Source organism: Podarcis liolepis (assembly GCF_965112155.1).
Source record: "Podarcis liolepis genome assembly, chromosome: 16".
Classification (NCBI taxonomy): Eukaryota; Metazoa; Chordata; class Lepidosauria; order Squamata; family Lacertidae; genus Podarcis; species Podarcis liolepis.
The window spans coordinates 36,055,685-36,080,347 of NC_139567.1; the positions used below are offsets into that span (position 1 = coordinate 36,055,685).

General features: G+C 46.1%; 1 protein-coding gene across 14 annotated transcripts in view; it reads right to left on the reverse strand.

Moving 5' to 3' along the window:
• RAP1GAP2 (RAP1 GTPase activating protein 2) overlaps positions 1-24,663 on the reverse strand; it is a 200,807-nt gene that overhangs the window by 65,068 nt on the left and 111,076 nt on the right. For 11 of the 14 annotated variants that reach the window (XR_014520035.1, XR_014520036.1, XR_014520037.1 and 8 more), the window contains one exon: positions 9,323-9,407. The exons of 1 other annotated variant lie outside the window; for it this stretch is intronic. Coding sequence is in view for 7 of the 13 variants with exons in the window: in XM_083479631.1 (XP_083335757.1) it covers positions 9,323-9,407 (85 nt within the window). In the remaining 6 variants the exon portion in view is untranslated. Of the gene's footprint in view, positions 1-4,570; positions 4,747-5,282; positions 5,741-9,322; positions 9,408-24,663 lie in introns of those variants that run through there. 2 more of the 14 variants (XM_083479628.1, XM_083479630.1) reach the window with 2 other exon arrangements.

Below are 24,663 nucleotides of genomic sequence, written 5' to 3' on the forward strand. Positions count from 1 at the left end.
AGTGCCACCCTAGAAAGGGCAAAAAAATGAGGCTCATTTATTTCCCCAAGTCCTCATGAAAAGTTGTCAGCAGATTTCTCCTAACACGCTCATCCGTGTGCAATTTTGCCTATTGTCTACATTTTCACAAAGCATTTTTTCCTAAAGTAGCACATTTTCAATAGAATCTAAGCTGACCTTAGATGATCTGTTTCATAGAATCATAAAGTTGGAAGGGACCCCTTTGGGCATCTAGTTTTGTGTGTGTGTTAAATTCACCAGGATATGCATTCACTCCCCCCCCCCCAAATAAATGATTTACCAGCATTTCACTGCAAATCTCCCAAGATAAGCACATTTTAGCATGCAGCTTTGGCGAGTTTTAAGGCCAGGGCTCATTCAGGCGGAAAGCCAGGATATATATATTCACCAAATAATAATGTAATAATAATAAATAATGTTATGGTACACATTTTTGCAAGCAAACCCTAAGGTTTGCAGAAGGACAGACCATTGGAGGGGAAGCCTAAGGAGGGAAAACAAAACAAAACAGCCCCATGTGGACCGAGTGTCCTTTTTGGCAAATGGATGCTGGTTGGTTGTCCAGGAGGAGGTGAAAACAATAAGGGAGGAGGAATAGAATGGAGTGTCCTGAAGGAGGGCATCACCGAGTGACTGGCAGCACAGTCTGACACATGCATATCTAATCTTGAGCCCAATGTGGCTTACTCACAGGCAGTGGAATCTGACCAATTTGGGCAAAGGGGGGAAAGCCAGCCAGATGAGCAGGGTAGAAATAATAGATGATGGTGGTGGTGATGATGATGATGATGATTAACCTCTGTCTTCCCTCAGGCATCCCCACTGCCACCTGCCTACCTTCTTGCTTACAACCAATCAGGGGGCAGCCCTGCCTGTCAGTGGCTCCGGCGCCATCTGCTGTTGGGCTCCTGCCCCACCAGTCTCAAAAGGTACCAGCCACCACCGCTCCCAGGTAAGTGGGTACAGGATTGCCCTTTCATACACTGAACAGGAGGACTCCGCATTGGTTGCTGTTCACATAGGGAAGCCTCAGTCATATTGTGTTACATCTTCTAAAAATTATATTGTATAATTTGGTAAACCACCCTGTGATCCTTGGATGAAGGCAGTATAGATGATGATGAAGATGACGACGACAACAACAACAACAACAACAACAACACACCTATTTAAGCATTTCTTCAGAAGAAGGAGGTTCCACAGGCAACACCTCAAAAGTTGTTGTTTTTTAAAGAAGTGTGGGGAATCTTTTGGGACCCCCCACAGGGGCAGACTTTGGTAATATGGCTCCCTGAGTGGGGGGGGGGAAATTGGCTCCCCACCCTTAAATATTTGTACCAGAGAGGAATGCCAAACCAAGCTATTTGGAGTATGCCAAAATGGCCAAATTGACTGGAAAGCTCAAGAACCAAGAAGATAAAAACTTCAATAAAGAATGGGGGGAAATATAATTTATTTAGGAGACCCCTTTAAGCAGATGAAAACGTTATCAGGATTTTAATAACACTTGTGATGTAGCAAATACCATGGATAATATGGAGAGATATAAAACATGGATTATGAAATAATAGGCAGTTGTAAAAAGTCAATAGAACCCATCGAGGGGATGGTGAGAAGTCTGGAGATTCAGAGAAATCTCTAAATATAGATCTGTATTTTGAATTGTTATAATTCTACACTTGTATAATCAAAGAAAAAATATTTCAAAAAATGTTTCTTTTTTCATAATAATTCATTTTGGTACAGTTGCTTTTTATGGATTATTACACTGTATTATTACAGTGGAACCTCGGGTTACAGACGCTTCAGGTTACAGAAGCTTCAGGTTACAGACTCCACTAACCCAGAAATAGTGCTTCAGGTTAAGAACTTTGCTTCAGGATGATAACAGTAATCTTGCTCCGGCGGTGCGGCGGCAGCAGGAGGCTCCATTAGCTGAAGTGGTGCTTCAAGTTAAGAACAGTTTCAGATTAAGAACAGACCTCCAGAATGAATTAAGTTCTTAACCCGAGGTACCACTGTATTATCATTATGATGGTGGTGCTGATGTTGCGCCCCCTTGGTCCAGCACCCTGTGCAGAGGATCTGCCCACACCGCCCTAAACCCGGAGCTGACTCCTGATGCTGCTGAACTACAGCTTCCATCATCCCTGGCCAATGGCCATGCTTCATGGGAGTTCTGGTTCAGCCACATTGGCTGAGCCTAGGGTTCCCCACAGCTATTTTGAACCTTCTGTTCTCTCCGTATACATTACTGCTCTCCTGAATCTTTTGGCTGCTCAGTCATGCAGGTGTAAACTTGGCCTCTCGTAGATATTTATCTTCCAGTAGCTGCTTGAGCACATTGGGGCAGGGGGAGGTAGCACTGGGTTCCTTCCCAACTCCTTGTGCAACTAGTTTGGCCAGTCTCTCTCCCTTCAAGTACCACTTCCGCCAGCATTCCTCTCTAGGCATGTGCAAAAGGCACTTTGTCACCTTCCTGGGCAACTTTCTGGGGCCCACAGGCAGAACAATGAAAGCAAATTTTAGCTGAACTGTATTCTATACGTTTTGGAAAGTTGTCTGTCCATCACCAAATTTGGCATGTTGGTTCCTAAGATCCAGGAGTCCGTTTTGGACTAGGTTTTGGCAGTGCTATTTCTCAAGAAAAAGAGGTGCCAAAACTCACCATGAAGACCTCCCTTGTTCTCTTATAACTGAGTTCCAGTAAGTTTGGGCTGAAAAAAATGCCCTGGGTTTCGGTACATAGCTGTCAACTTTCAGATTTGAAAATAAGGGCTCAGCAGCCTCAAAAATAAGGGATCAGCAGCCTCACCTGTCCCGGGGATAGTCTACAGGATATCTAACAATCCGGGATAGCAGCAGGAAGCAGCGGAAAACAGTGCTGCAATAAGGGAATTTCCCACAAAAAAGGGAAGGTTGACAGCTATGTTTTGTACCACGAGACACCATTTTGAATCAAAGTGGCAGTTGGAGCCTTTCAACACTCCATTGCGAATCCAGAATGTCCTGGTAAAATTGAGGCAGTTGGAGGGTATGAGAGCCCACCACTTCTCAGTGGAATCTCTCCCAGTGTAAAGCAGCTCGTTCCACCAGGAAGTTCTTGCTATTATTCATCCAAAACCTGCTTCCCTGCCTTTTCTGCCTGTTGGTCCTAGTCCTGTCTTCTGGAGCAGTAGAAAGCAAGCCTGCTCCCTCTCCCCCTCCCACAAAAAAAATTCAACATGACATCACTTCCTGTTTTAATGAAAACAAGATCTGGGTCACTTCAATGCCCCAATCAAAGTTCTTCTCCTCTGTCTGTCTCCCTTAAAGAAAGTGGGGGAGCAAAGGGGTGGAGCCTCTCCGTGAGACCACTACCATGGCTGTGAGGGGCACCAAGGGCACGTGGGGGCTGAAGAGTGGCCATTGTTGACTCTGGCTTGCTTTGTTTGGCAACTGCATCCCTGCCCCAGCCTGTGAGGAGGAGGCTCAGTAGAGGAGGTAGACAGGAAGGATGACACTAATGTAGAATGTGTCTCTATTTTGATCTGAGGAATGTTGGGGTTGGGACTTCCATTGGGGCATCAGGTTGGCCCCTGTGAGAACAGAATGCTGGACTAGATGAGTCATTGGCTTTCATTCTTACCTGTTTCTCCAGAACACTATCTGTGACCCCCTGTTTCACAATGGGCTCCTTACACAAGTCAGCTCCTCCCAGTCTCATTTATTAAAAGGCACATCGTCTTCATCGTAGGCATAATCAGCAGCAGAGCAAGCCGATCGGGCACTGGGGGAGTCTGCCTGCCTCCTCCCACTCAGCCACCCTACAGCTGAGGGGGAGGCGGTGGGTGGACTGTTCGGGGCAGTACAGAGAGACGCGTGCTCCCAGGAGAGACGCGTGGCTCAGGTGCACTGCAGACCCCGTGGTGAGTGCCACCCAGCATTTTGTCACCCCCTCCCCCAGTGGTGACACCCAGGGCAGTCCACCCCCACCGCACCCCCCTTCCTCTGCCCCTGGGCATAATCTAATTGGTTTAAAGTAGGAATCAGGGGAAATCTGTTGAGAGTTGCATTCATGGCAATAGGGTGGTACCTCGGGTTACGAACTTAATTCGTTCCAGAGGTCCATTCTTAACCCAAAGCCGTTCTTAACCTGAGGTGTGCTTTCACTAATGGGGGCTTCCACTGCCACCGGGCCACCGGCGCGCAAATTTCATTCTCATCCTGGGGCAAAGTTCTCAACCCGAGGTACTATTTCTGGGTTAGCGGAGTTTGTAACCTGAAGTGTTTGTAACCCGAGGTACCACTGTAGTCAGCAGAGTCAGAGCTTGAGGTGAATTGTGCCCCCTTTCTGTCCCTGTTCTCCCCTGTCTTTCCCCCTCCTGGTCACCCAAATGAAATCAGGAAGAGCGCCTCATAAAAAATAGGATGAGGATTGTGTGCAGGCCTGGGGGCGTAGGTTACCAGCCCCCTGATTGGAACGACATGGGTAAACATTTGTTTACCTCTGCTAAAATGTCGGGTAGGCTTCAAACAGAAACACAAATGAAATTGGCACAGGGCTTACCTTTCAAACTCCGGCACAAAGTCAGCAACGAATGCCTGGTGCTGGGGGTGTTCAACACTGGAGCTGCCAGCTGAGATCCCTCCCCAAGCTCATCAAGGCCTAGGGCCCAGACTCGGAGCCTGCAAGGAATCCACGCTGAACGGGTTCATTGCATCCTGCTCTCTATACACTTCAGCCAGGTGAACAGAGCAGCCGCTCTCGAGCCGAAGGTGTGGGTTCCGTGAGGAAGCCCTCCCAGGTGACGTGGACAAACCCTTTGAGCGTTTGTCCCTCTCATTACCTAGTTATCACCTCTCTGCCCTCCTCCTGCCTCCGAGATAGGGAGCCAGCAGGCTTGCTTTAAAATAAACCTCAAAAAAAAAGGTCGGCAACGTGTGATTAACTTAATGTGATAAGAAGCCCAGAGAACTCGGGAAGGAGTGATTGGCAAAAGGTGACAAACAACTCCCCGCCGGGATTAATTTACCGTTTCGCGGACTGACAAGGCAGCTCATTATTACACCCAATTATTTATTCTGCCTCAGCCAGAAAGGCTCGAGGAGCGCCACGCTGGGAATAAATGGCAGGCCGCTTTCGCTTGCAGGTGCAGAGCAGGAGAGAGGCACAACATTTCGGGCTGTGCTGAGATTTCCCACCCGGGCTTTATGTTTTCCACAGACCATTTTGGGGAGAGGTGCAGGACCTTTTATAGAGAAATCGGGCTATTACTTACAGGTTTCTGTCATTTGCAGGTGGTGAAGGGGTTCAAGACAGTCTGCAGAGAACGATCATGGGCTTTGTGCTTTTTGAAGAGCAATGGGCCATTTCAGAGTAAGGCTGCCTGGAAGGCAGGGATATTTTTGCTGCAAATTTGCAATTCTGTCTTCTCCCTTGGCAGACCATTTGCCAGCTTATTATGGGAAGGCCGTTTGGAGCTTCTGGGGCTGCTTTTCAGATTGCATTTTTTAAAAGGTAGAAGGTGGTTCGTATACAGTGTCTGCATAAAGTGTGTTTCATCACTTCCTCCATCATTGCAAGTGAAAACAACAACAACCCATGAAGCTGTGCTGTCTGGAGCCTCCAACGAAACCGAAAATCACACTAATCCCTCCTCATGCGGATTAACATAAAAGGCTTCTGTATTATCCTTGTGAGATAAGAGAGAACAGCAAAGAGAGGCTGGGCCTTCTCTGTCTTTATATGTTGTGGTGCTTTCCTTGGTATAAAAGCTCCGACCCAAAAGGAAGAGTGGTGGCTGAGGCCTATTGGGATTGGTGGGGAGAAGGTTGGAAGGACAACCGTAGGTAGAGACAGAGCCAATGACAGGCCAAGACAACTAATTCTATTTTTGCCTCCCTCCTCCTCCTTCCTGCTGAGTTCTACAAGGGCAACACTGAGACTAAGGCAGGGGTAGTAAACCTTTTTAAACCTACCGCCCACTAATGCCTCTTTCTTGATGGTAAAATTTCCTTACCGCCCACCAGTGCTCGATGGAAAGAGGATTCAGCTTGTGCCGTAGAACCCCCAACCGCCCACCTAGAATCCTGAAACGCCCACTAATGGGCGGTAGGGACCAGACTGACAACCCCTGGACTAAGGGCTAAACCAGGAAGGAAGATGACAGTCAGGCTCCAACCCCTTGACTGGTTGTAAGGAAGAAGGCAGCCAGGTGGGGGCTGGCTGAAGTCAGCCTAATGTTGGTGGGGCAGTGGCTTATTGGTGTAGAAGAAGAAGAAGAGTTTGGATTTGATATCCCGCTTCATCACTACCCGAAGGAGTCTCAAAGCAGCTAACGTTCTCCTTTCCCTTCCTCCCCCACAACAAACACTCTGTGAGGTGAGTGAGGCTGAGGGACTTCAAAGAAGTGTGACTAGCCCAAGGTCACCCAGCAGCTGCATGTGGAGGAGTGGGAAAGCGAACCCGGTTCACCAGATTACAAGTCCACTGCTCTTAACCACTACACCACACCGGCTCTCAGTGTGTAGAAACCCAGTCAGATGGGCAGGGCTACAATTATTATTATTATTATTATTATTATTATTATTATTATTCCTAATGCACCAGTCTCTATGGGAGGAGGAGGGAAATACTGTTCTAACAAGGAATGATCCTTGATTCGGGATGCAACAAGATAGCATCCCAGGCTGTGTTCATCACAATCAGCACGTAATTTTGACGGAAGGGAAATGTCGAAAACAATGCAGAAAGCAGAGTAATTATTTACTGAACATTTGCAGACTGAAAAAACAGTAGCAAATACAAGTCCTATTTGCTTTTGCAATTTCCACTCCTGGCCTCAGACAAACATGCAAATTACTGCAAGTCATGCTCTTGTTTCTGCAAATGTTCTCTGACATCCCTGCCCTAGATGTATGTTGCTTTCTTACATCGTCCAAAAGTCACCGCATGGCATGCCCAAATTCAATTTGTACAGCGGTGCCTCATGTTACGTATTTAATCCGTTCTGGAGGTCCGTTTGTAACAGGAAACCACTCGTAAGATGAGGCGCGCGTTCTCTAATGGCGCCTTCCGCTGCTGCTCTGCCACTGGAGCGTGACTTCCACTCGCATCCCAGGGCAAAGGTCACAACAAGGGGCATCTACTTCCGGGTTAGCAGAGCGCGTAACCCGCAGCATTCGTAAGGGGGACAATATGTAACACGAGGTACCACTGTACTGATGACCCAGCCTGAACATCATCTCATTCATTTTCTCAAGCATTTTACATATTGGAGGCTACATTCTCTAGAAGACCTACCACTGATAGCAGTTGACATTACTGATTGTACCGTTTTGTAAGGAGGGACAGATGTCTCACACCTGCAGAGTTTATAGAGGGCACCATTTGGACTGTGAGGAAGGCCTAACACCCTCTCACAAAACACCACTTCATCTTCAAAGCAGCCCTTGAGGCTGCCTCTTAGTGAAACAAATCACATTTACATTGGCCCTTACCTGGGGGGCTGATCTAACCAACCTGCTCACCTCCCTTCCAAGCCGTTCCTGGAATTTGGGCTTCTAGATCCAGACACAGCATGTAGATCTTCAGCTCCCATATGGAATTGGTTTTTTTTTAAAAAAAAAAAGCAAGCAGGTGGCGATCCTATTTCCAACCATTTTTTGGATGGCAGTGAGCGATTCCTACAGTTGCTAGGCAACAGCAGCATCCTTTCTTCCGCCCCAGAATTGAACAAAAATGCAAACAAACAGTGGAGCTCTTTGTACAGTCTTTGAAGGAGGGAAGAACTCAAGGAATCATCTTGTGGTTGCTTAGGAACTCCAGAACAGACTTCTGATAACATCTGGGCACCCTGGAAATATTTGATCAATGCTCCCTGCGGTTGCCAAGATCTTCCTGCTAGGCTTTTTAGCTCTCTGATCCTGAAGGAATAATTTAGCTGATGGACTATCTAAAGCAGCCATCGGCAACCTAGTGCCTTCCAAGTGTTTTGGACCACAACTCCCATCAGCTCATGGGAACTGTGGTCCAAGGGTTCCACCCAATGCTAGTCCTACTCAGAATGGAGCCACTGGAGTTAATGGAAATGACTCACTTAGGCACACAGATTTTAATGGGTCTACTCTGAGTAGGACTTAGTCGGCAACAACCCCCAACAGCTGAAGGACAACAGGTTGGTGAAAACTGATCTCAAGTACTGGAAGCAAGCAGTACCTGATGGAAGAAGACTTCTTCACAGTGCCCCACCTCCTGCTTTGACCCCCAACTATTCGGTGGTATCTCATACCTTCCAACACAACATGCCCCAAACCCAAGAAGCCATCTTCTGGGTCTCACTCCTGTGCGAGTCACGTGACCCACATTTGATCATGCCCCCCCAAGTGCTTTCTTCAAGAACAGCACCCGAAAACACGCGTTTTGGACCGCCATGCCCCCCAAAAATGCTGTCCAAAATCACGCAAGTTTGCGGCGGCCATTTTGGCCACTGTCCTCTAGCAATAAAAAACAGGATGTCCCATTTTATTTCTGGGGTAGTTGACAGGTATGGTATCTGTCGCCTTGCCGAAATCTTCTCGCTCATTGGAAAAGGGCTTTTGTCACTTCATTTCTGCTGCATTTATACATGAGGTCACTAGTCTGGCAATAACGGAAGAAACAGCTTTTAGTAGTCTTTACCATTGATTCCAATTTTGTGGCAACTGCATCTTCTGCATTGTGTTTCTTCATTCCTTTTGCATACAATGTATATGTGAGGCCACATCTGCATTGCCATACCGCCAGCTCTCGAAGGCACACCTGCTTAGGCATTCCCCTGAACTTGAACTTCCTGGTACAACTGCTTGAATTGCTCTTTTAACTGTTATGTTTTTTTAACGGGCTTCTTTGATTGTATATTTTATATTCAGGTATCTTTAATGTTAGAATTGTTGTATGGCATGCTCTTATTGTGTTTGAAATTTACTATGCTTGTTAACTGCTTAGGAGTCATTGTAAGTGGTATATAAATTAATAAAAGTAATTATTATTATTATTATTATTATTATTATTATTATTATTATTATCATTAAGATCACTATTAAACATAATAATAATACACACTTTCACATTACCTTCCCTGGGCCTTTCAAGAATGCAAAGCTGGAAGGAAGCGACTCAAAAACTATATATCAACTCTTAGGCTAGATGTGACTGCAACAGATAAGCCGCACCGTTCTGCTCCAATATAACTGCAAGATCCTGCAGTTGGGGCAGTGCCCAGCCATGCAAATAACACATGCGACGCACCGGCCATAATGCAGCCCATAAGCCGCTTACCTTCATGCTTGGCGGAGCAGTGAGCGGTGGAGATAAGGGTCTCTCTGGAGCTGCCATATCTGTGCTGTTCAACACGTCTTGTTTCCTGTAATACAAGGAGAAATTGATCTTAACGTTTTCTTTCCAGGCCTTTTAAAGGACGCAGAAAACCCCAAAGAGATAAAGAAGGGGAAACTTTTGAGAATTCTGAACCAAAGAAACTTCACCATTCTATTTTTTTTTAAGAGAGAGGGAGGGAGGGAGAGAATAACCCTGGTTCTTGAGAGAATTCATATTGTTCCTTTGTTTCATCCAATTATTTATGGCCCCTAAAAGCGGAGAAGGTCTTTCACTGGGGCATCCAAAGTAGAGAACATCAATAGAGCCTATACCTGCTATGTAAGTTGCAGGTAAAATCCATTCCAGGTAATTTCTATTAGTGGGCTAAGCTGAGGGTTAGCTATATAGAGCTGGGTTTCTATGGCAACACTCTTGCAAAAAAAATATTTCCCTCCCTCCCCACCTCCCCCCACCCTCCGCCCCACTCTTCCTTGTCCCCAGTTTCTCCATCTGGTCTTATCTATTGACTCTGTAATGTTTGCTCATATCTTTCTCGCTCGACAGAAAGGACACGATGCACAGCAGAACAGATGCTGATCACGGTTATGCCAGATCACCGCCAGGGAATCACACAAAAAAGGAAGAAAGGAAGAAATGTGCCGCTCTGAGTTTATCATGGCCTGCCCAGGCTGAACTTCAGGAGGAAAGCCTAATGAGCAGGGAAACGTACAAAGCATGCTTTTCACTGCAACCGCTTCATAGCGCAGAATTCTTTTTCTTTATTTTAACAAATTGGAAACAGTTCTTTAATATTGCACACTCCCTTGTTCTCTGAATAATGTCAAGTTCCAGAGGCAGCCCTTGCTACGCTTTGGCTATGCAAACACACCATATGTTTAAAGCACATTGAAAGCATGTGACTTATCCCAAAGAATCCTGGGAACTGTGGCTTGTTAAGGGTGTCGGGATTTGTAGCTCTGTGCGGGGATAAAGTATACCCAGGATTCTTGTGCATTGTGGATTTTCAAGGGGATATTTACTAAGAAGTTTTGCAGGTATCATAGGAGAAAAACTGGCAGGCGCACTGGTGGCCAAGGGCATCACATTGGAGACCTCTGATGCACAGTATAGACATAGATCCCTTCATGGATCACTGCCTTGCCGTGGCGAGGGGGCTTGAATAACTCAGAGAAGCTATGAGCTATGCCGTGCAGGGCCACCCAAGATGGACAGGTCATAGTGGAGGGTTTTGACCAAACGTGATCCACCTGGAGCAGGAACTGGCAAGCCACTCCAGTATCCCTGCCAAGAAAACTCCACGGACAAAGACAACAAGCATATAAAAGTTATGATGCTGGAAGATGAGCCCCTCAGGTCAGAAGGCGTCCAACATGCTACTGAGGAAGAGCGGAGGACAAGTACAAGTAGATTCAGCTGATGAAGTGTCTGGGCCAAAGCCAAAAGGACGCTCAGTTGCGGATATGCCTGGAAGCGAAAGGAAAGTCCAGTGCTGTAAAGAAAAATATGTGGTCAAAAATGAGATGGCAAGAACATGAGTTTGACCAAACTGCGGGAGGCAGTGGAAGACAGGAGTGCCTGGCATGCTCTGGTCCATGGGGTCACGAAGAATCAGACACAACTAAACGACTAAATAACAACATAGACATAGTTGGAAAGTCACTGTGAAGAGTGTGGAGGGTGTCAGGACCTCCACTCCAGCCAGCAAACAGGCTACTGACCAGCATCAGCGACGCTCACTACATTTACAAGACTGTTGCACTTGACTCTTTCTGCCCGTTGCCCCTCTGCATAAATCCATACCATTTGCTTTCTAGCGAACGCACATCTAATGAAACGCTTGCGACTAAAAATGCCAAATAAATTAACCCCAGGAACTGAGAACAGATGAATAATTGGTGGCGGGCATGGGCAGAGCACCACCCACCAGCTGGCGCGGTCAGGATAATTGTGCCAGCTAATGCCGCCTGTGAGCAGAATTACGATGAGCTGGTCCCACCAAGGGACAAGACGGAAGCCGTTATCTTTTAACCAACCGGATCCAAGTGCGGTTTTCCTCGCTGCCGCGGAAAATGTGCGATTCTGCCTCTGTGAATAGAGAGCTATAAGGAAAGGCTCACTCAGAGGGCAGTTCTGTCCATGGAGCCACAAGTGCTCCATCTTCATCTGGTGGCCCAGTTGTGGCCTTGTCAGGATGGGGAATAGCCTAACTTTGTTTGTCTGTGTTCCTGTAATCTCTAGGTTAGACTAGGGAAAGGGAAAGGGAAAGGGACCCCTGACCATTAGGTCCAGTCATGGCCAACTCTGGGGTTGCGGCACTCATCTCGCTTTATTGGCTGAGGGAGCCAGCGCACAGTTTCCGGGTCATGTGGCCAGCATGACGAAGACGCTTCTGGCGAACCAGAGCAGCGCACGGAAATGCCGTTTACCTTCCCGCCGGAGCGGTACCTATTTATCTACTTGCACTTTGGCGTGCATTCAAACTGCTAGGTTGGCAGGAGCAGGGACCGAGCAACGGGAGCTCACCCCATCGCGGGGATTCGAAGCGCCGACCTTCTGATCGGCAAATCCTACGCTCTGTGGTTTAACCCACAGCGCCACCCGCGTCCCCCTCTAGGTTAGACTACTCCATTGCAATGGAGCCTCCTCTGAAGATAGTTGAGAACTTCAGAATTTAAGAAGAGACTGTTGGATCAGAGGTGCTAGCAGCCACTGGCTTTAAAAAAGAGGATTAAGCAAATGGGTGGAGAACTCTTCCCATGACTGTTAACAACAATAGTGAATTGGAACCTTCATGTCCCGAGACAGTGCTTCTCCAGATGACAGCTGCTGGGGGCTATTGTCCTTATGCCCTGATTGTGAAGAAATCTGGCTGAGAACAGAGATCTCCTTATGTTTGAATCCAGGAGAAGGGAAGCACATTTTCAGCCTGAGGGTCATATTCCTCCCCAAGAACCTTCCAAGGACCACCCACTGGATGTGGGCAGGGCCAACAGCAAATGTGAGAGAGATGGTGAATGTAAAAATACACACATACGCACACACACACACACACACACACACAAACATTTCATCAGAACTGAGTGAAGATGGTGGTTGCCAGCAGCAAAAAGACCTTTGGATTGATTCGGCAGAAACACCAGCATGTGAGGAGATGCTGCAAACTTATAGAGGGGAATCATAGACATAAAAAAGCCACACAGAAACACATCATTGCTTGTTTTAACTCACTTGTGGGAACAACTCAGAGGCCGTGAAAGAAGGAAGGTTAACAACAGGAAGAATTAGAGGAACCATTGGAAATGACTATGAAAAGCAGTAGAGATATGAGATGATCAGAACCCTCCAAACTTGAAGCATGGGAAGTCCAATTTAAAAAATTATAATTTGGCAGAATATTTGGATTATTTGATATGTATATGTATAATATTTAATGTGATTAGATTGGATTGTTAAAGTGGAACATTTAATAAAAATGAATTTAAAACACACACACGGCGTGTGTGAAGTGTTAGGGGAGGGGTAGGGCCTATTGGTAAGGGACACATCATACTCTTTCTGGGGTAGTTTGTCCATCTTTGGTCCCCACCCTACACTCAGTTCTCCTCTGTGCCTCCTGGAAGCTATCAGCATGCGACAGTGGCCACACCCTGGGAATGGCTTTGACTGGCTGGCTAAACCATGTGAGGGTAGCCAATGGGTCTCAAACCATCAGCGAGTTAGAGACTTCCACTGTGTGTGAAGACATGCTCTTGTGGATTGAGCGGACAAGACCAATAGTGTGTCCAATGGTCAAGAAGGAGGTTTCTGCATGTGCTGTAGAGGGAAGTAAGAGGCAGATGGGGCTCGTCCACCTGGAAGGTAGCCCATCTAAGAGAAGGAAAACTCTGATCCTAAACCTCTGCTGCCTTGTGGGATATCTTCGGGAGAAGAAAAGTCTAAGAAATAAACCCTACACAAATCCGGAGTGGAGTCACTAAGACTGTTGGATAGCACCTTGCACGCCTCTTTCTGGCAACTCCTGCAGCCAAGCTGGTCCCAAACGTATTGCTCTGCTTTCCTTTGGACCACATAGGTGAGGCCAAGAGGGGGATCTTGTCATCTGGGCAGCCCAGGACCCATGAGATCACTTCAGTGCCTTTAACACAGCAGTTTGACTTCACCCCTGGAGGCACACTCCATCGTCTCTCGAGACAGACGGATGCCAACAACAACAACTCCTGAGTCTCAGCATTCCCCACTTCTTGAACTCAGCAGGGGAGAGGATGGGGACTAAACTAGGAGGAGCTGACTCTGTCCGTCACTGACTCTGGCTCTGCCTAGCATTTAGTCTCCTTCGGGGCCTTCCTACCCATGAGGTGGGGTGAAATAGCCACCTCAGGCAGCGGAAGCCCCTGAGGCAGAGAAGTGGCAATCGAGACAGTGCTGATTTCCAGCAAATTTTCACCCAAACCTCATGAGATTTTGATGGAACCCACCGCTACCGCTTTGTGTTGCTGCTGCACAACCTGGTTAAAGGAAGCTTTGGTGAGTTGGACGTGACTTAACGACTAAACAATAACAACAATTGTGGCGGCGGCAGGGTGGGCTTGCACTTGCCATTTCATCTCAAGCAGCAAAATGGGATGCGCTGCTCCTGGTCTCCCTGCCATCTGCCCTACCAGCCATCACTGTGTAGAAGGTCCCAGGTTCCAATCCAGGTAGGGCTATAAAAACTCCTGTCTCCAACCCTGGAGAAGCTCTGTCAATCAGTTTGGAGGCAACAGGGAGGCAGATGAACCAGTGGTCTGACCCACTGGAAGATAAGTTTCTATCTTCCTTTAAAAAAGAAACCCTCTCTCCTTTGTGTGTCTTGAAAAAGCATCAAGGGTCCTGCCCGCCCTGTGATCGTGTTTAAAATCATTTATCTCCAGACTATTAATTTTTCATGTGCAGAGCATTAGCGTCAAGATGCTGAGGGTTCAGGGAAAGACGATCAGAGGTTTCATCCCATTTTCTTTTCTCCCTGGCACATTAATCCCTGGGTTGCACAGTCCAAACACCCGACTGTTTGTCCTTTGTTTCTATGACAACCTCCAGGATGATGGCAAAGCACGATAACACACACACCATGACAGATGACTCGAACGAGAGATTGGGGGAAATCTGGGTAACAGGTGCTCTGGGGACACCGGGATTTGTTTATGGTAATTGGGAAAACTTTTTGGGAATAGATTTAGGATCTTGGCAGGGGGGTGGGGGGCTGCAATCAGGAGGACCAAAACTTTAATAAGGAATGGGGGGAATTTATAATTAAGAACCATTGTAAATGGTTAAAACTGTTAGTGGGATTGCAATAACACTTGAAATGTAACGAAGAACAATGGACATAATGGAGATACAGAAATTTGGATCATTATGAAAGATGCAGAAGGAAAGGACTAACAATAAGACCCACAAAGGGGAGGAGGGAATGTAAATTTTAATATGGAAAATCAAATAAATAATTGTGGGGGGGGGGGAGAGAAAGTTCAAGGAAATCTGCTCTGAGATTCAAATAAGTGAAAGCAAATAAGTGCAACAAGCTCCATTTTTAAAACATTTGGGCTTATTTTTATTTTTTTTAGAAGTCTAGGCTTATTTCAGTTTCTCAAAGCTTCAAGTGTACAGCAGTATCCAAACCTAGATGAAAACCTGCTCCTGGATCCATCATGCAGAATTTGGATAGACTGTGAAAATTTGAAAAGCTCTGAAGCTTCGAAAGGTTCAGTCTGCCAATTTGATGGTGCTTGGTTTCAGTGGTTCTCAGACCTTCAGGTCACACTGAATGTTCGCACATCATTCTGGGTTTCATGCTGATGGCTGCTTGGGCATTCAGCGCATTCCCATAAATGAAAAATGAACTGCATGACAGCCATTTGTTTCACTAATGGACACGAATGGGAATACAAATGAATGAGTTCAGAATGAAACTTCCTTTTTTTCTCATTTCTTTCAAGTGGAATCCTGCTGGAACATCACAGAAAAGTGACACAAAGAGGAGGAAGGGAAAGGAGCAGCACATTCATATACCTGTGCTTTTAAAGAATAATAAAAATCCTATGAAATGAGAGCCTTTTGTCCCAACTATCTGAAATTTCAGACAGGGTGTAATGGGATTTGTGAAACCAAATGGGATGGTAAACACAGAACTCACAGGCAGAAGAGGAGCAGCTCAGTCTGCCATTGAAGGAATGGAATACTTTCAGGATCAGTGCCTTTCTTTTTAAATTCTCTGTAAAGTGGGGACACTTGCCCCAATCGGTTTGAAGTTTGGAAGATCTGACACCCTGCTGATGGGAAGCCTCATGCTATCTGTGCAGAAAATGCCAACCCATTGAAGTCAGTGGCAAACCAAAAACAAAATGGTGGTACACAGAAACAAAGGAACCCCATTCCGTATCAGAAATGAAATGAATGTGATTCTAATGACTAATGCAACCAATAAAACTTTAAATGAATGGAGTCAGAGTGGAGAGTAGATGCACGTTCTCTTTAGTACACATGAATGTATGGACCTCATCTACATTATACATCGAAAGCACTATTGTACACACACACACACACACACACACACACACACACACATATATATATAGTATTGGGAGTTTTCAACATAAAATGCAACAAAAGCCAAACTAATCTAAAGAAGATAAATAGAAGAGAAGCAGGAATAAACAAGAGAAGAAAATGAAGAAACAGGAAAAAAGAGAAGAAATGAGTGCATGCTCCTCTATCATAATTACCGTATTTTTCCGTGTACAGTGGCACCTTGGGTTACATACGCTTCAGGTTACAGACTCCGCTAACCCAGAAATAGTACCTCGGGTTAAGAACTTTGCTTCAGGATGAGAACAGAAATTGTGCGGCGGCAGCACAGCAGCAGCGGGAGGCCCCATTAGCTAAAGTGGTGCTTCAGGTTAAAAACAGTTTCAGGTTAAGTACGGACCTCTGGAATGAATTAAGTACTTAACCTGAGGTACCACTGTATAAGACTAAGGGTTTTTTTACCAAAAAATTATGTTTAAAATTGGCACTCGTCTTATGCACAGGTAGTGCTGAGGGGTGTTTTCTTAATTTGGAGACACGGAAAAATACTGTAAATTTAATCTTAACCCTTACTCCACACACAGTTAAGTGAACCCTCCCAGCTCTCACCTGGGAGCTTCCCCCTCTTCCCCCAGCCTCCCACCCTGGGAGATCCTCTCTAGCCTGCGTCTCCTGCAGAGCCCTCCATCTCCTGTCCATCACCTTTCCGTGTGGATCTTCATTAATCCAAGAGAGAAAACTTCAAAAGCAAAGCATAAACATATATACAGGATGATGAACAGAACAACCACTGGATAGCTCAGTTGGTTAGAGCGTGGTGCTGATAACAACAAGGTTGCAGGTTCTATCTCCACATGGGGCAGCTGCATATTCTTGCATGGCAAGGGGTTGGGGCCAGATGATCCTCAAGGTCCCTTCCAACTCTATGATTCTATGAAAAATTTAAAACCATAGAAAAGAAAAGAAAAAAGAGGGTCTTCAGATTCTCTGCCTGCCAGTTGTATCTATAAACACTATTGAAAGTATTCAAGGTATACACTCCAAGATGACTTCTAGCTGTATTAACGTCCAGCTTCTTCACCAATCAAGTAGGTGTTATATTCTCAGTCTTCACTTCCAGGCATCTCAGATTCTCCTTTTTTCCACTCAAAATGTCCAAAAGAAGAAAAGCACTGTTGTACCACTTTGAAGAGTCGTGGCTTACCCACAAAGAAACTTGGGGACTGCGGTTTGTGAAAGGTGCTGAGAGTTCTTAGGAGAACCCCCCCCCCATTCCCCTCACTGAGCTACAATTCTAAGGGTGCTTTAAGAATCAATCCCTCTCCCCAGGGGACTCTGGGAATTGTGAGCCTAGGATTGGCATTACCCAAAATGGATCTGTTTTGAGTAGGTCCACCTGAGGCCATTTGCAGTGCCAGAAAGGCAATTCATCATCCCTGTGTCAGCCCTTCAAATATTTGAAGATGGCTAGATCAACAACGTACCATGGGACATTCTTTTCTTCTTCTAGTATATATTTACCAAAAAGTACAGACACTTGGCATTTGAATCAATGCAGAACAGAGTAAAGAAATATGGCAATAACATGTAACCAGACTAGCAAAGCTTGGGCAAAAAAGTTCTTCAATTAGAAGAACGTAACAGCTCTGCTGAATCACACCTGATCTAACATCTAGTTTGCCACAATATACCTATTTCCCAGCCAGATGCAAGATGCCTATAGGACGCAACTGGCGCTGTGGGTTAAACCACAGGGCCTAGGACTTGCCGATCAGAAGGTCAGCGGTTCAAATCCCCGTGACGGGGTGAGCTCCCTGCTCCTGCCCACCTAGCAGTTCGAAAGCATGTCAAAAGTGCAAGTAGATAAATAGGTACCGCTCTGGCGGGAAGGTAAACGGCGTTTCCGTGCACTGCTCTGGTTCGCCAGAAGTGGCTTAGTCATGCTGGCCACATCACCCGGAAGCTGTACGTCGGCTCCCTCAGCCAATAAAGCGAGATGTGCACCACAACCCCAGAGTCAGCCATGACTGGACCTATTGGTCAGGGGTCCCTTTACCTTTACCTTTACCTAAGGAGGGCTAGAAGGCAGAAGCCTCACACCTGCTATTATTCCCGAGCCACTGAGACTTAGAGACCTCTGAATCTGGTGCTAGTATATACAGACATCCTCCCACTTACGTGGAGGTTACGTTCCAGTCCCCCCACCACCATAAGTGAAATCATGTAAAGTGGAGAGCATGATTTCAATGCCATTTCAATGCCCTCTCTACCACTCAGCCTTCAATCCATACCAAAAATACTGTACCCCAAAATATCCACAACTAGAATTGAAGCTCTGGGGCCAGCTGGAGGCTGGAGGACACACAGCATAGTAGCTGCTGCTGCTACTGTGCTACCCCACACATCAGCTGTTAGGCGGGGAGGCTGAGCAGTGTAAACAAAGCCCCACTGTGCCTACAGTCTCTATGGGGCTTCCTTCACCCTCACTGATGTCTTCTTCAGGTTCTGGGAAGAATCTCATCACAAGCCACGATGACTCTCCAGCTCTCTCCTGCCATTTCCAGGTTTGAATTGAATTGTGTATTTATTTAGCTCAGTTGGTTAGAGCGTGATGCTGACAACGCCAAGGCTGCAGGTTCAATCCCCATAAGGGACAGTTGCATATTCCTGCATTGCAGGTGGATGGACTTAGATGATCCTCAGGGTCCCTTCCAACTCTGATTCTATGAGATATGAGATATTTCCAGGCGCTGTGCATATACGTGGTCATGCACGAGTCGAGGAACACCTGTTTACGGGTGGTGGCCGGTGCCCATTGAGATTGGTGGGGTGGAAGGTAGGGAGCCCAACAGTAGGTGGCGCCAGAGCCCATGACAACAGTGGTGGCTAGTTCCCATTGGGGCAGAAGAAAGGGAGCCTAACAGTAGGTGGCGCCAGAGCCCATGACTGACAAAACTAACTCATTCTAGTTTTGTCCCCATCCTCCTGGTCTCTGAAGAGTTCTACAGAAGGCAACAGACATGGGAGAAAGCTGCATTGAAATCCAATGTCCAATAAATATTTGTTGCCTGTATACATGGGCCATTGCAAATGCAGTACAAAATGCCCAACACTGACATAAAGCATGGTTAAATATACTCTCCACTTAAAATGCAATCAGAATTAAAATCAACCTTAAAACTTCCTGGGATTAGTCTTGGGTTTATCTTGCTCAAATTAACAAGCCACTTTTACACCCCACAGACGTTTGGCTCAAGACTCTCACTAGGATTTTCTTGGCTGCAGTTGCAAACAGCACAACCTGATAAGATACGTACTCATATTCGTGAGATAGCGAGTCAATTACCATGTTCTGTATTGGCCATCCTGTACACTGCAACTCAAAGTAAGGCAACAGTTTATTTCTAGGGCTGGCATATGGTGGACAGAAGAATAAATGTGCTTGGGTGTGGCTTGATGATTTCCCACAGGCATCTGATTGGCCGCTGTGAGAACAGGACGCTGGACTAGATAGGCCATTGGCCTGATCCAACAGGGATCCTCTTATATTCTGATATAATGTACTCGTCCTCTATGGAACCATTTCCACAGATGCACAATCTATTTCTTACTGGGCTATAACAATACCCACCATCCAAATAAGCGGGTAGGATATGTTGGAAACCGATGAGACTTTCCTCAGCACAAACACTGTTTTTTTAATATTTTATTTAAAGATTTATGGCATTCATAACCTGCACGGAGTTGTGCTGTAATTCTGAAATTGGGGGGGAAGAGGAAAGCTTCGGCCCAAGCAAATTCATGCTACGGAATGAAATGAGGGCCCACCAACAGCCGAAGGGACTGTTTTATCTGACTCTGAAGAGAGCTATCCTTGAAAACGGAGAGCTTATGATGTGAGGAGGCTGAAATGAGTTCGGAATTGGGTTTTCAATTATTGGAGCCTAGAGGAAATGAATTGGCTTGACCGTGAAGCGAGCAAATGAACAGTGGGTAGAATCTGGGCTGGCAGGAATCCAGCATCTTTGTTAACAGAATTATATTGTCACTTTGCACAGGTGTGTTGAACAGCCACATATTTGGGGGGGGGGAGGAGGTTATAGTCCCCAAAAGGACATTTTCATTACATACAGTACCTGTTGGTGTCAGACTGGAATCAAGAGCAAGTGTAACTGGTGGGCTTTTTGCATTCACCCACTGCCAGTGGTTCCTGCCAACCTAGCAGTTCGAAAGCATGTCAAAGTGCAAGTAGATAAATAGGTACCACTCCGGCGGGAAGGTAAACGGCGTTTCCGTGCACTGCTCTGGTTCGCCAGAAGCGGCTTAGTCATGCTGGCCACATGACCCGGAAGCTGTATACCAGCTCCCTCGGCCAATAAAGCGAGATGAGAGCCGCAACCCCAGAGTCTGCCATGACTGGACCTAATGGTCAGGGGTCCCTTTACCTTTACCTTTACCTTTACTGCTAGTGGTCTTGGAACAGTCACCTCAAATCCCAGGAGAGTACAGTCGTACCTTGGTTCTCTAACAGAATGCATTCTGGGAGTCCATTCAAAAACCAAAGTGTGGCTTCTGATTGGCTGCAGGAGCGTGCTGCAGCCAATCGGGAGCCGCAGAAGCCACACCAGACATTCAGCTTCCGGAAATTGTTCAGAAACCGGAACACTCACTTTTGGGTTTCGATCATTCGGGAGCCAATTTGTTTGGGAGCCGAGGGGTTCAGCTTCCAAGGTACCACTGTATTACAGCAAGGGATGTGGTGGGTGGAGTAGATTAAGTTTGCATCTGAAGGGGAAACCTACCTCAAAGCAAAGCTTTATTGTTGCAGATAGTGTGACCAGCCCCCCAAGGAAACAAAATAAGAAGCTGATAAAATAAACGAAGGGAAAACACCTCATTTGCAATTTTCCAAAGAATGTGCAAACAGAAAACACAGTCGTCCTTTGAAACTGGCACAGATTTCGCAACATGGTTCTCCCACCAAGTAACATGTAGCAAAATGCTTATGCTGTGGTAAATTGTGCATAGAAAATGCTTATATTGGCGACCACATTGAAAGACCTACATTGGCTCCCAATATGTTTCTAAGCACAATTCAAAGTGTTGGTGCTGACCTTTAAAGCCCTAAACGGCCTTGGTCCTGTATACCTGAAGGAGCGTCTCCACCTTCATCGTTCAGCCTGGACGCTGAGGTCCAGCGCCAAGGGTCTTCTGGCGGTTCCCTCACTGTGAGAAGTGAGGTTACAGGGAACCAGGCAGAGGGCCTTCTTGGTAGTGGCGCCCGCCCTGTAGAACGCCCTCCCATCAGGTGTCAGGGAAATAAACAACTATCTGACTTTTAGAAGATATCTGAAAGCAGCCCTGTTTAGGGAAGTTTTTAATGTTTGATCTTTTATTGCTTTTACTATTATTAATAATAATATTCTGTTGGGAGCCACCCAGAGCGGCTGTGGAAACCCAAGCCAGATGGAAGGGGTATAACTATATTACTACTACTACTACTACTACTACTACTACTACTACAACTACTATAACATGCGGAAATTCATTATATTGGTGAGAGATTGCATTGCAGAAAGAAATTCACACTAAAGTGCTGGTGAATTTTCACAAGGACTTAAAACAATACAAAAATCACAGACTGATATGGAACTGTGGAGAACAGAACCCCTGATTAGAAAAATGAAAAACTGAAAGAAACCTGAGCAGAGAGATTCTCCCATGTAGTCCCACATCCTGTTCTCACAAAGACTGACCAGGTGCCCCCCCATGAGAAGCCCACAAACAGGGTCTGAGCATTACGGCAGCACTTTCTCCTCCTGTGGTTTCCAAAGTGGGGGGGAGAACATCAGCATCAGGGTTAGTAGCCACCAGAAAAAGGCAGCTGGAGCAAGAGACTGCAAGGAGGACTGTAAGAAAGGACTACAAATAAGGTATGGTAGGGGGAAGGATCCAACGTCCCTCTCCCACAACCTCCTCTTACCGTAAAGTGAAGTCCTCACCCCACCCTGCTTTATAGGAAAACGTGTTGCAAAAGAAATAATGGTGACCCTGCTGTGCCTTATTTGAGCTCTGCTATCTCACCCCTTAGGGACACGGGTGGTGCTGTGCGTTAAACCACAGAGCCTGGGACTTGCTGATCAGAAGGTCAGCTGTTCGAATCCCCGTGACGGGGTGAGCTCCCGTTGCTCGGTCCCTGCTCCTGCCCACCTAGCAGTTCAAAAGCACGTCAAAGTGCAAGTAGATAAATAGGTACCGCTCCCGCGGGAAGGTAAACGGCATTTCCGTGCACTGCTCTGGTTCACCAGAAGCAGCTTAGTCATGCTGGCCACATGACCCGGAAGCTGTACGCCGGCTTCCTCGGCCAATAAAGCGAGATGAGCGCCGCAGCCCCAGAGTCAGTCACGACTGGACGTAATGGTCAGGGGTCCCCTTTACCTTTACTATCTCACCCCTTTGCAACATCAGGTTGGTTGAAAGCCAATGGAAACAAGCAGCCTGTCTGGGAAAACACAAAGCCCTGGGTATGAAATACGAAAGGCCACAAAGTACCTCTGCCAGCCGCAAGGCACAGGCAGGTCCACCAAGGATGGTGGTTTGAATTTGTGTACTATGTAGGGGAGAAGTACCCTTCCATCAAGGGTAAAATCTGAGCCTTGAGTGGGATGGGGAGGTGAAGATTCACAGATCTGACTTCCAACCTAGTGGAACCAGTTGTGCTAAGAGTGTGCAAGTTCTCCCCTAACATCTGGATATGCAAAGTGTAGCTCCTATTTTGCAATTCTTTAGCAAAGACAGTGTCAGGGTTCTTCATGAACAACTTCCCAGAAGCTATAAAAGACGAACTTGGGTTTAAATCTAATCTTAAAATGGGTTGCAAGTAAACATAGTATAATTGCAATATGCAATGTTAGGCTGCAATCCTATACACCAGGGGCAGAGAGCCTTTTTTTGGCTGAGGGCCACATTCCTAACACCTCCTATTTTACTGTCCAACAAATCTTACTGTTAGGACAGTAATCGTACTGCCAAGCCAAAGTTGGCTTCCTTTCAATTTCCACCTGTTAGTTCAAGCCCTATGCCCTGGGAGGTGCTGTTTTTCATCAAAAGTGTCTCCTAATCTGATTAGGTTTGCGACCCTAGGTGCATATCCCACAGAACTTCTTTGTAAAGTTTTGATTTGGCCAAGAGACAAGGCCACAGGTGCCGTCATCACATCCATTCGAATTGCTTGAAGTTGACAGGAAGTTCATTTTGAACGTTCAACCAAAAAAACTACTTTTGGGAGCGGCGTGTTTAAAAAAGAAAGCAGACAATATGTTGACTTCCCTGTCTCGATTTCCTCCCCCACACACTTCTCCTAATTGTGCTGCTTCGAAAGCTACCTGCTAATTCTGACACAACAAATGGTAATGAAGGTGAGTCCATGTCTGGCAAGAGGAGGGGGAGAAATTCAGTTCCGTTCGCACTAAAAGACAAGCCTACCTAGTTTGCATGTCCCAAAATGTGGCAAGAACTGAAATGCAGCCATCCTTCAAAATTCACACCTCTCCAGATTAAACAATACAGTTTCCCTACTGAGTAATGTGTGAAATAATAATAATATGTCTAAACTGTGCATTTAAAATGCATATATAAGTGAAGGTAACATACAAAAGAGGCATATGAGATAAAAATCAGGTTGCAGAAATGTGCATATCAGGCAAAATTGCATAGGGGGGAAATCTGTAGAAATTCACCCAAAACCTGACATGGAAATGTGGAAAACTGTACTTATGTCTGTGTTCAGCAAGATTGTTCTTCCTTATTCCTGCATTTCAAGCCACATTTGTAGAGTGTAGCTCACATCAGAAAGTCAGCAGGTGGGCCTTCATCTAACACACGAGACCTGTTTGGTTTCCCCACCTCTGCAAAGAAACAAAATAAAACCACACAACTCCTATTCATGAAGCTGTCAGCTGTATATGTGTGGTGGCTGCCTCAAATGCGCACAGCATTCTGAAGAAAAAAGATGAATGTGGCTTAAGTTTTCTAGTCGGGTGGAAGCTGGTTTGAGAGAGAAAAAGGTGCATTGAAAGGCAGTATTTTAAAGAAACTGCTGGATCAATATGATTTGTGGCCAGCGTCGTATGAAAGTGACTTCAAAAACTAACCGTGGTAGTGGACTTGATGCAGAATAAGCAATGATGTGAACTTACCCAAAGACCAGAAAAATGGGAAACAAGGATAAACTGAAAATGACAGCTTTGCCCGTCCCAACATGTGACATGATTTTTCCTCCCATTAAAAATAAATAAATAAAAGAAACACAGTGATATATAAAAAGAGGGGTGGTTGGCTTTTGCTGTCCAACTCCCCAAGGGACTGAGTCCCCTAAGTCCATGATTGGTCAGCGATGAATGGATGGAGGCAGGCAGGATGCAGTGAAAGCAAGGCAGATCTTTATTTTTCTGTGGCGACAAAGTTCCCTCCCCTCCTAGCAAGGAGGCAAGAGAGACCCAGAACCAAGAAGGCACGTCTCTTTTAAGGGTTTGCATTTTGGGGTGGAGAAGGAGGACATCCCCTCTACAAAATTGCATCAGACATAAAGTGGGGTTACTGTGGCTCAGGCAGGCCAAGATGTGATATTCCTGAGGATTTAGCAAGTTTTACAAAGTTCCAGACACCGCTTACACAAAACATTAGCATTTGATAAGACAATCTGGATGCCCGTCAGA